General features: G+C 34.1%; 1 protein-coding gene across 2 annotated transcripts in view; it reads right to left on the bottom strand.

Moving 5' to 3' along the window:
- The window catches only part of LOC116438193 (contactin-associated protein-like 4), a 216,899-nt gene that overhangs the window by 23,270 nt on the left and 180,713 nt on the right, over positions 1–12,916 (bottom strand). For both annotated transcript variants that reach the window (XM_032096912.1, XM_032096913.1), the window contains 2 exons: positions 7,925–8,095; positions 2,777–2,995 (listed from right to left, as the gene is read on the bottom strand). In XM_032096912.1, the coding sequence (XP_031952803.1) occupies positions 2,777–2,995; positions 7,925–8,095 (390 nt within the window). The remainder of the gene's footprint in view (positions 1–2,776; positions 2,996–7,924; positions 8,096–12,916) is intronic.

The following is a 12,916-nucleotide window of genomic DNA, read 5'->3' as shown; positions in this document are numbered from 1 at the left end:
GAGAGTAAGTCATATGAGAAGCAGCTGAGGGAATTGGGATTGTTTGGCCTGGAGAAACAGGAGGTTCATGGGAGACCTTATCACTCTCTACAACTGCTTGAAAGGAGGGTGTGGCCAGGTGGCAGTTGGCGTCTTCTCCCAGGCAAACAGCAACAGGACAAGAGGGCATAATCTCAAACTGTGTCAGGGCATGTTCAAGTCGGACATCAGGGAGATTTCTGCACTGAAAGGGTGATTAAGCATTGGAACAAGCTGCTCAGGGAGGTTGTGAAGTCCCAATTCCTGGAAGTGTTCAAGAAATAACTGAATGGGGCATTTAGTGCTGTGGTTTAGTTGACAAGGTTGTGTTAATCCAAAGGTTGGGCTTGGTGTACTTGGAGGTTTTTTCCAATCTCAATGGTTCTATGATACCCCTCAGCTGGTGTCTGTTCTGATATACTTAGTCTCAGAAGGAAGCTGCGTCTATTCTTCAATAATAGGAAGATTAATGCCCCTCTCCACAGAGGAATACCAACTGGGGTATACCTGACTACCAAGCATAGGTGATAACTATTGAGAGCAATCCTAACACGAGTTGTTCATTCATTTTATTTTCACTGCTCCTTATTTTTAGCACATTTCAAGATAACTAACATTTTATTCATCTGTGTTGCTTAGCAAGGTGTGCAATATACATACCATCCCTCTTGTCCTTTTCTTGCACAATGTACTCTAACATTTCTTGTAATTTGTTCTCTTTTAAAAAGTAAAAGCAGAAAATATTCCACAATGTGTGAGACTTCAAACTATAATTCTCATGCATTTCCAGTTCTCTTTTGGATAAATGCTTCCATGTGATCATCCATTCTGAGGTATTTTTAATTTCAGTTTCTATAATTCTTGGTGTTACATAGAGTATCTTGACATAGCTATTGTTATTTTCAGTTATAGTGGAACAAAACCACCTGGTAGTGGCAATTTAATATCATCTCTGTTAAAATGGCAATAAATTGGAACTAGATTAAAGTCCCTTTTAATCCTAACCACTCTACAAGTCTATGATTCTATGGTTTTGGGGGTTGTTTTAACCTCTAGTTCTTCTGGTTTTGGAAAACCAGTGTACAACTTCCCTACTTCTTTACAAGAAGTAAGGAATGTTTTAGCCTGAAGAAATCACAGTCTTCATATGTTACTGACTGAGTGATGGGTGACTAAGGAAGGTACTAGATTTCCAAGATGACATTTAAGTAAAGAGTGCCTCTGCTAGTGTCATTCTAAAGACACTCTACATTTCTTTTTTTTCTAGATACTTTAGTTAATCGCAGTATCTTCACGAATTTTCAGAGCGAAAAAAAAGCCACAGCACCAGACGTAAAACAAAATCACTATTCCAATACAATTATTCACCTGAACATTATATGAAGAAAACAAGCTAGACAACTTGCCTGTAGGTAAGTCAAAACAGTTTTTATACTGTCAGCTCCATAAAAGAGATGGACAAGAGTATATAAGCTTACTCAAATTTGCCAGATTATTTGACAAAAAATATCACTCTATTCAATGGCCAAAAAGTTGCCAGAAAGCGCAGCTGTTAATACATGATAGTACTAGATTTTTTAAGAGAAGGATTAGTAGAACTAGAGACCAACTAATTGTCAAAATAATTAGAAAAGTGTTTAGACTTGATAGTGCCAGAACACCTTGAGAATTAGAGCGTTTCACTGATCTAATTTCAGGTATTCATATAATAGCAGTTACATGGCAAGTCAAGTCAGAGAACAGCAATACAATTTACTGTAGTAGAATAAAAAGAAATCTGGTCTTTTGTTTAATAAATCTAGTGCATTACTGTGAATATAAACCAATCTCAAAACTTCTCCTAACTCCACTGTAACTAATATATTGGATATATATTTTTTTTTGTTATGCAATCCTTCTCTATGCTTTTAATGAAAATATAAAATTCTTCAGTGTTTGATCTAGTCTCCATCTTCTACCCTTGATACCTTTTGAGGCACAGGTCAAAATTTTTATCAGAGCATACAAGACTTCTCTCTTCATTTTTTCTAAGCATTCACATTTATTGTAGCTACAGTTTTAGAACACTATTTCCCTTAAATGCATCCCTCCCCAAAGCACAGCTAATAAAACATTCATTTAGTATCATTTTCTCAGAGCAGATCTAAAAAAAAGTCTTTTAATTTAAAAGTAGGGCCAACTTTAAATGCTCTTATACTGTACAATGTATATTTACATCAGAAACTTATGAATTCATAATAAGGCAATATTACAGTAAGAACACTACTGTGGATATAACACATAGCTCTATATAGCTTCTTGTAATAGCTAAATAAATACTAATTAATTCTTTTTTACTCCATTTCTAGTTTTTCAGCATTTTATCTAAATGCCTTAATGTTGTATTTCAACCTGAGAAGTTGTGAATAAAGAGAGACTACAAAATTTCCTTGAAGTTACAGAAATAGCCCAGCTTCCTTCAGCAGATTACATCCTCTCAAAAAAGGGTGCAAACGTAGATCTTTGGATTGTCCTTCAAACAAACCTCAAAAGAAGTAAACTTTATTTGAAATTGTGTCCTGGAGTAACTATTGCCCAAAGCTCTCCATCTATAATCTCAAAATAGTGAACATTTCCACAGATTTTTAACAAAGGCTCTCATGTCATCATACAAAGTATTTTTGAAGATCTGGTTGCCAACTCTTTTTCTTCCCCTCTTCACCCCAGCATTTTCATATTTTTGTGATGATAATTAGGAAGTATTCTGTGGAGCGCCTACCTACAAAAAGCTGGCTGTTGAGCTGCAAGCGAATATGTCCATCAGGTGGAGCACTGTGAGATCGTTGAGGAAGTTGATCTATTTGTAAGGAAGCCTCTTTGACATTTCGTTCAGCCTTCACATAATGCCATTGGTTGTCATTTAAAGAATTGTGTGATTGCACTATGACTTCGGTAGGTCCATTTCCCACATCAAATGAAAAAACCACTTCATATGGAGCTAGAAGGGGGATAGTAGTAACAGACATTTAAATTATTTCATAGTTAATTGGGTCACAAAATAATTAATAGCAGAACAAGTTACTTTAAGGTTTAGCCTACTGTTTCATGGAATAAGACTGATTGTTTTAGAGGAAGAGTTTACTTCAGGGGCCTGCAGCTCATTCTTCACAATCAATGACAGCAAGAGCAATGATTTATGCACCACGTGGAAACCAATCAGTTTGTGGACCCCTAGAGAGCATAGTTGTCAAGAAACACTGAAACGTGCTAGCTTTGCGATTTTTCAGTTTGGATAAAATGCATCTCTTGATTATACACTAACCGATTGTCATTGTTAACTATATTTAAATTATCACAACTATAATCCAACCAGCATCTTCTACAGTCTATTTGCCTTTGTTATTTATGCATATAGTCTCTACGAATATCAGAGGGAAAATTTTGATGTAATTTATAAATTTATGATCTAAATTGAGGTTTTCTCTAAGCAACTTTCAGTTTATAAAGTTTTATTAAACTATACTCAGTTTTATAGTTTGCCTAGAAAAACATAACTCAATCGTTGCAGGTCAAAACAAAAAGATGAGGAATATGCCAGACAGCTGAAGATCTGAAAATTGTGAGTATTCTCTCTGAAAGTCTTTCTTTCGTATATTCAAATACAATCATGAATGAAAAAAAGTAATCCCTAAACAATAGATAGCCACAATTTTGAATTTTAAAGGATTTCATTAAAGGATTATAGGTCTGAAAAAATTCCAGGGATCCAAAAAAATGTTTCCCCATTTATGTCATTGAATTCTGACAGAAAAGCAAAAAAATTAGGAGTCAAGGGAATTAGATGAGCTTCAAACAACATTTTAAGAGGAATTTACTGACCTAGAAAAAATATTCCATGCAGTATTTTTACTTTCTTTTTTTTACTCTTTAAAAATATATTAGGCCTTTTAAAACGTTTAAATCCACTTTGGCCAGCCTTTAGACTGAATAATACCACACATTTGCAATCCCTTAAGCCCTAACTCTTGTTGATATAAAGTATTTTACTATAGCAGTTGAACCTGAGAGAGAAAAGCAAAATGGGAAATACATAAATTATTTCACTTACCAAATAAAATAAAGTGTGTTGTGCAGTCAATTTATGAACAGAATGACTTTTGTGATAAATTACCTCTTCTGCTTAAAAATCAACAGTTTTACATAATAGTAAGAAATAATTAATGTCTAAAAACAGTTCCTCAGTAAAATAAATGAATTTTAGGATAAATTTCCTTTAGTTAGATAAAGCTGAGATCTCACTCTCCCTTTATAGAGGGATAAAAGGAAAAAAAAAAACCAAACCCACACAGTAGGAGAACAAAAGCAACTGAAAGTCCATGTGACTGGCTAAAAAGAATTTCTACTGAATGTTACCTTCTGCAGAGAGGTCTTTGTAATCTTCATGATACTGTTGGAGTTAAGCCTGAAAGTTCTGCTTTGAACTCATTGAATGGGCCTATTAAATAGCATATCAGAATGACAGGTCTGATAAATAATGTTACTGTTTAGATTTAAAGGCAAGAAAACACATAATAAAGATTTTGAAATAACACTGAAATAATGACTTATGTTAGTACCACTAAAAAATTAATACAGTCTTGAAAAAGGGAACCAGTTGCTGAAGTTCTACATATGAAGGCCAAAATAACAACGAGTGTATGGTCATCCATTGTATTGTCTGAAGACTAACCAGAATATGTCAGAAAATGTGAAAAATATAATCACTTAACATTCTAAAATATTATAAATATTTTTGCTAATAGCAATGGCACTGCAAATTTGAAAGAATTTTTGGGTTTATAAGAAAATATGCCAAGGGATGTAGAAGGATGAAAATGGGTTCTAAAATTTGCTATCTTGCAACGAAGGATACAGGCAAAGAGCACTTTGGTCATTTCTTAGGCAGCAGAAGAGAATGCATCTGAAGGAGTTCACTTCCAGCACAAGAATATTTTTTTGGGTCCTATCTACATTGGTGTTACTTAAAAACTATCCAAGCATTGCAGGAACTCTTGTAACCCTGGTGCATTCAAACATAGGCGGAGCACAGCGACAGATTTTTCAAAATGGCGTGGCAGATGTAGTTGCCGGTAATCACGGAGAGTGGTCAGTGGCTAGCTGTGGCTAAAATGACTAACAGAAAAAACAGCCGTAGAGAACCATCCAGAGTATTCAGTGTGAGCATCATGTGCAGAAGCAGAAAGTCATTACCAACTAATATGCTACAGAATCCTAGCATTTTCCATAAAGGAAACAGTTGAATTCCACTCATCCTGAACAGTAAGTTACAAATCTGGGCAAAGGCCACCAGCAGTTGCATACTGGACTGTACTTAACTACTTCCAAAGCAACTGCAGAAGCCCAACCAAATCAATACACCATAGTGTTTCCAACCCTACTTTATACTTCTGTTTAACTCATTGGAAATAAACCCTCAGTGAGCACTCAATGTAAAATACCCAGACCTTTGGCTAGAGCATATAACCTTTGGTCCTATCAGTAAATAGAAGTGTTCTCTTCAGAGTTGAATTGTCCTTGTTGCTTTCAACCACTACTTCTGCAGGAAATCAGGAAAAACTTCAACGAGTGTTTTATAACTCAGTGCAAAACAAAAAAAGGGACCAGGTATCTTCTTTGAACAATTCACTTAATCTCTGTTTTAAAATACAGTTAGGATGCACACATCCATTTTTGCAACAATGTTCTAGAATACATACAAAGATGCACTGCAGTGTTTATAACTTCATAAAACCAACCGAACAGCTCTAAGCTTCACATTTCCTATTAAGTTTCTGGACCTGAAATTTCTCGTTTGAAGTTAGACTTCAAGGTCTAAAGATCACTACTCCATAAATAAAAGAATTAGATATAAAGTTTGAGAATAATCAATAAAGTATTACGAAAAAATCAGTCACCCCAAGTACTGAATGTAAAATGTTAATGACATAACAAGTTTTAAACATTTTCTTACATCATCATCTTAAACAGTGGCATCTGACGTTTACATGATTTTTATTTATGATTACACAAATAAAATACATTAATTTATGTGAAACTAAATATTAATAGAACATCAAGTGTACATTGGGAATTTACATTCACAATTATTATAAAGGATGTGTGTTTTTATAGGATGATGAAATCTAAATCATCTTATAGCATATGAAATGCTCAAGCTGATTTTTTTTGAGAAAGGTACCCTTGGTGGAAATATATATTGCTTATTTCTGGTTGATACTTCCCTCAATAAGAACAGGCAATCCTGGGTCCACTACAAACAACCCTCCATAAAATTTACACATCACCTACAAAAAAATAATAGGTCGGTCTACTCAACAAATTAGGGTGTTTATGGAAGTGAAGAAATATCTCTATATGCTAAGCAATAATGAGATAACTTTGCTTTTTTAGATGCTGAAATTACAGACTAATTCAGCCTTTTGCTTTCTCTCATACCTCCCTACTCATACAAAGCCATTTAAAACCCATAAGTATGCAGTAGTTTGTGTTTATGAATGAATGGGACAAGTGACATGAGTCTGTCTGCATACAATTATTCTGAAGAAAGACTTATGGTATTCTGACAAATCTCTGAATAAATTTAGCTCTCAGAAGCATTCGTTTAATGCTTCCATGATTTAACTGTTTATTTTGAAAATGGAAAGTCATTTATCAGACAAGACTATCATCATTGCTTCAGAGAGCCTTCACTGAAGTGCTGATCCAGTATACTTTCTGTATTGTATGACACGGAGTTTACAATGCTGCTGTCCTTTAAACTGTTCACAGAACTTTAACACAAGGCAGTTCATACTGCCAAAAAACATGGCAAAAACAATGTTGAAAACAGGGTGGTTTTCAAATACAGGACTATAATTTGAGATGACGAAAAACAAATTCATTAAACATTACACAGTATTCTATAATTTAACTACCTATGGAACAACACAATAGATGTTTTCCTGTTTGTTTCATTAACATAAGACATTAACATGGACAAAAAACTGAGAAAGCATAATATTTTAATTTTTATTAAAATATAAAAAATGTTTATATAGCAGTATTTTGCAATATAACATACATATCTACTTGTACTCTTCTCTGGAAAATACTGGAGTCTGATAACAAAACTGATTTGGAAAATAATGAGGAACTGTCTAATCCCAAGGTAAAAAGTATCCTAAAGAACTCTCAGAGGCACCAGGCAAGCATAAGACTTTTCAATTAATGTGACATTTCAAATTAATTCAAAAGCCTAATGAAAAAGTGCTTCACCCTTTGAAATACTATCCCTTTTAATAATGAGCAATGTAAGAGTAATACATTGAGTCAACTAAAATAAAGGCTTCATTTTACATTAGTCATTTTATGTTGGATTTAGTAGGATATTTAATTCTCTCTTACGCAACAAAAAATTATTTCTGCTTGTAAGTCTAAGAATTTGTGTCTTCACAAATAAAATGAAACGAAATTGAAAAAAAAAGATGAGAATGTGTGACTTAGGATACTGTGCCACAGAAGGTCTGAGTCACTCATGGTGAATGAGTGATCTCCCAGCAGCCACATATACTGCCTGGTCTTAAAATTTGAAGTGAAAGAATTTGGCAGCAGAGATGCACTGAACACAAGAAGCAGAAACAGTCTGAGCAGTCAGGGGCTGATTGCTGTGCTCTTAGATTAAGAAACCTCTGAGGCAGAAAATTTCTTCAAATGGATACTTGTACAGTCTTAGTGCTGTGATTTTTCTGGATAATGACAAAGATCTGGTAGTAGAAGTAATAAAAATAGAGAACATTTTTCAAATAGTCCCCCTTTAAATTAAATAAAATCTGATTTTTTTAATAATAATAATAATAATAACAAAAATGCCATCAGTCTTGTTACTTACAGTGTAACTCTATCCTTATGAAGTCTTGAATTCCCAGGTTCTCTAAAAACACTCCTGAGGAAGCAGTAGTTTTAAAGAAAAATGAGACGTCTGCACTGAGTTCTCCATGGAAGGTGGGGAAATGCAGGTAGGATGTCTCTGTGTTGAAGGAAGCTGAATTCCAAAATGTTCCTGGTTATCAGAAGGAAAGGATGATACAGTGTTATCTAACATTGCCAGCGTAATTTTTATAACTGATAAACAAAGGAAAGTGCCCAGGTCTAAGAAGGGGTTGCAGTGTTCAGAGTCTAACATCCACAGAAGCTTCCCAGTTAGCTCATAACACAAAAAAGTAGGCGTTATTGGGAATGCAAAATAATGTTTTATCAAGAATTAGGTCCTCAGCTCAGGCAATGAAAAACCAATAAACAGGAAACGAAATGAATTTCATGTCAGCTGGAAAGTTCAGTTTTGGCCGGATGCATCATCTCATGAAGTAAACAAACATAGCAGCTATGGATGAAGTACACCTACATTATAATAGTACTGGCTGAGGGAGCTGTGGTTGTTTAGCCTGGAGAAAAGGAGAACTGGGGGGACCTTATTGCTCTCTACAACTGCCTGAAAAGAAGGTGTAGCAAGGTAGAGTCCAGTCTCTTTTCCCAGGTTACGAGTGACAGGATGAGAGGAAGTGGCCTCAAGTTTAGATTAAATATTACAATTTTTTTTTTCACTGAAAGGGTTGTAAAGCATTGTAACAGACTTCCCAGTGTGGAGTCACAATGCATGAAAGCGTACAAAAAAAGCTTGTGGATATGGCACTTGAGGTCATGGTTCAGTGGTGAATGCAGGAGTGGTGCAAGGCTGACAGACTTTTTTATCTTAAAGGTCTTTTCCAACCTTAGCAACTCTAGGATTAGTTATAGTTTAAACTAGAACTATCAGAGTTGTTAAATACAATTCTACATAACAAGGAAAAGAGTCTTGTTATCATTGTAATACAGCGTAATTCACCAGGTATCTCAAAGAATGTAGGACAAATATCCTTGTAATTACTGTAGAAGAAATCAAAGAAATAAATCGCAAAATTGAATAAACTAGCATAGATATTTTCCTGGTTTTATATATTTTTAAGCTGTCATTCAATCATAATTTGCTAGATTTTGTTATTGATTATTAAAATGCTGATGTAACATCTGTAATATCACCCTCTTCTAATGAGGACATAATCTTCATTTACAGTGTTCAACTAGAAGTACCTTATTATTATTGCTGAAACCTTACAGATGTACCTGTATTTCTTTATTAAGCTATATTGCTTTCTAAACCAAATGAGGCATTTAATATTTTCATCTACTTGATCAAGCTCACTGCACATTCTCCTGATAATGTTATGGTCTGGCTCTAACAGTTATGCAAAACTGTAATTTTTGCTCCAGCCATGCTCTGCTTTTAGGATGGGAAGGCAGAAGAAAAAAAAAAGAAAATTTCTCTCTTCCCTGCAAAATCAAACCCTATAATACACTGTATACAGAGGCCTAGTCCACGGCCAGTGAAGTAACATTAAAGTCCATTCCCTCATTCCAGTAGAGTTTTAACAGTTTTAGTAAGGATTTGGATCCCATACCTAGAAGAGCAGCATGACGGGATTTTCACACAAATTCTGGTAATTGCTCATTGTGACTTTTGACACTTAGGAGTACTGCCAGCTATCACAAATTAAAGCAGCCATCGGGACAACTTTTACATGGTTAGGCAGCTGTGAACAGATAGCTCGGGCTGGGAAGGGAATGCGTAGATTTGCACCTCACTCTCCTGTGCTGCCTTATGGGCTTTTTGAAGTTACCAACCTGTGAAAAGCACCACTAGCCAAAAGCAGCAGCCTTACATATTGGGATCAGTTTTCAGCCCATGTTCCTCAACTGTTTCAGGTCATGGCTCCCAGAGAGCAAACTTCACAACAGTTATGACTCAAGTATATCACAGCTATTTAAAAATAATGGGCTGGCTGTTACCACTAATTCAAACACAATAGGAAGTTTAATACCGTAATTTATACAAAATTGGTACAACATTGCCAGCAATTAGAAGAGAGACAATAGTGGTGGTAACAGTCCAGTAAAATAATGGTACAATTAGCTTCAATGAAGCATTTGAATGATCTTTGTAAATCAAAATGGAGTCCTTGGGAGGGTAGGGATAGGAAGTTTTATTTTTCCTCTCTTAATTTACTGCCTTCTCTTATCTAGCTTTTCTTTTTGTTAGCGCTGAGAACTGTGTGATTTATGAATGTAAAGATACTGTATCAATAAAGAAGGTTAAATACAGACTTAGGGAAAGTATATTACAAAGTATCTTACACTGTTGTAAATCAGGTTGGGAAAAGAATTTCTTTACTTTGTGACATCTGGCTCACAGTCTCCCATTTAGTTTTCTGGAACTGCCAAACACCATGCAATTAGGAAATCAATATTATTTAGCATTTTATCTAAGCAGTAAGACTGCAGTCTTCCTATGCGTAAAAAAAGGAGGATCCTATTTGTTATAAATGATACATAAAGTAATTTTTATGAATAAATTACATAATTTTTTGGCATATATCAAGTAGTCTTGCCAACTTGAAACTATAAAATGTAAAAGGGACGATAATAACAAGACAGATAAATTAGCCCTCTCAAAACAATTGTGCAAATTGCAATTTGTAGCACTCTTCAAGTTCCTACTCAAAACTGAAATGTTCGTCATTTGTATCAGTTCCTTGTGATAATTGTTACATTGTTAATTCTTTCAGCAGGGACAATGAGTGCTGAGACAGAGAATATAAAGAACTTATGTTGCCGAACAATATATTTTGTACTTTGGGGTTTTTTTTTAACTGTAAGATCCATAGATAAAAGACCACAAGGGACAATGGTGATCATCTAGTTCAACCTCTGGTATGACACAGACTATATAAACTCCCTGAATCAATTCTTGTCCAAAAAAGAGAATTTAGTCTAGGAAAAATATTCAATTGATTCCATTAAAAAATGTCAATTTATGGAAAATTCACAAATGCTTTTACTGTCAGTTTGTGCATATATATGTATCCATATACAGTCTAGCTTCAAATCCCAAACATTAAATAATTTTCTGATTTTATTTCCTGCTTTCAAGAACATTATTTGAAATTTCTTCCTCTAGGAAACTCCATTAAGTTTAACATCTCACCTCAGATTATGCCCAAATTCGGCAAAGAGATTTAAAGGCTTTCACTAAAAAATGAACCTCAACTTCTTTAATGCTATCCTTTAACCTTATATTCTCTTCATATATTGTAAAACTGTAATGACAGACTTGTATTAAACTTCTTAATTATGCAGGAAGCTGCAAAGAGGACCAAAACAAGGTTGATTAGACTGCAGTTAGGACAAATATGAATTAATAATTTATATAAAGCTAAATAAGGCGGAAGAAGTGAACAGACAGTTTACAGATATTTGTGCTATTGAGAGTAAAAGACATGCCCTGATTTCTCAGGGTACTGAAGAGAGATGAAACAGACTATTTTTGCTAAATTAGAAATTTACTGTGCCGCTTTAATGAAGGTATCACTTACGATTGGCTAATACAGTTAGTCTCTATTACATGCAAAGCTCATACTATTTGGTTTTTCTTTTTTCATTTAAATGTCAAACAGAGAACTCACATTGAATGGATTATCTACTTGCAAATACATGCTTGCACTGTCATTTTGCAGTTGAATTTACCTTTAATTCAGCCAAGTATATGATACTCTATCAAATACCTTACTAGAGTCTATCAGTCTCCCTTCACCACTATTACATTTACCTTTATTTAATGTAAATTCATGCTGAATGATATATTATCTTTACAATGCATTGTAGTATCCTTGTATTATTTTTTATTAAGATCTATATCATCAATTTTGTTTTTGGCCCAAGAATCAGTCTGATACTGACGGATTATAATTACCCATTTAATACACATAATTTTAGCACATTAGCTATCTTTCAGTATTTTGGATTTATTTATATGTCTTAATACTTACTGGAAATTCAGAGTAATAAATCAGAATATGTCCACTCAACTCTTGTAATGAAAAGAACAAGAACAAAAAACACCCAACAGAGAAGGGTCGGGTTTTTTCACCCTACTCATACTAACTCACTCTACTAGAATTTATTCAATATCTAGCTTTTACTTCAGTAAGGACAAAAATAATGGAGATAAGTCTTTCTTTTTTGATGAAGGCCATTTCTATCTATTAATGTACCAAAGACTTCATTCATCCTCATATGCTTCAAAACCTTTCCTGTAACCCTGCTCAGTTGATATACGTTAATCTTAACTTTCACTATATTTAGATATATTTTCCAATGTGATAACAGCAGTCCTACCATACAATTTATTAAACATATTGTACTGCAGAGCAGGAAAGGGATTATAGAAATGCATCAGTAATAAATCAGTACTGCATTTTGAAGGTGAGTGCTACTCATATGCATGGTGCTCAGTGTCACCAAATACTACTGACTTTTTGTTTTAAATGGCCATATTATTCTAGAATATCTTTAGTATTTTAATTGTACCTTAGCATCTTATAAATATAGTTAGGTAGCTATCTCAAATGATGAAAAAAAATCAGTAACATCTGAATTTAACTTTAAAACTTCATAAAATAAACTATATTTATATTTATATTGCTTTTGGTTTTTTTCTTACAGAAGGCTACTCTTTCCTTCCTTGCTCTGACAAATATGGTTTGGTTTTCTTGTAAATAACATACTTCATTGAAGAGATCAATCCTTAAAACCTAAAATAAAGAAGCCAAGTACCGTAATGGAATGTTAAATAAAAGAGTGAAAATAAAAAATATGCAACAATGAATAGGCAACTTCTGCTGGACTGCATTTGATACATGACTTTTTAGTCATGTACCCAAATAAGTAACTCTGACCTGGAAACTCAGTCAGCAGAGCGCATGGTTTATGACAATTCAATTCAACAAAT

Source organism: Corvus moneduloides, chromosome Z, assembly GCF_009650955.1.
Source record: "Corvus moneduloides isolate bCorMon1 chromosome Z, bCorMon1.pri, whole genome shotgun sequence".
NCBI lineage: Eukaryota > Metazoa > Chordata > Aves > Passeriformes > Corvidae > Corvus > Corvus moneduloides.
Note: the sequence above shows the minus strand (reverse complement) of the source record. Positions and strands in the feature narration are given on the sequence as shown.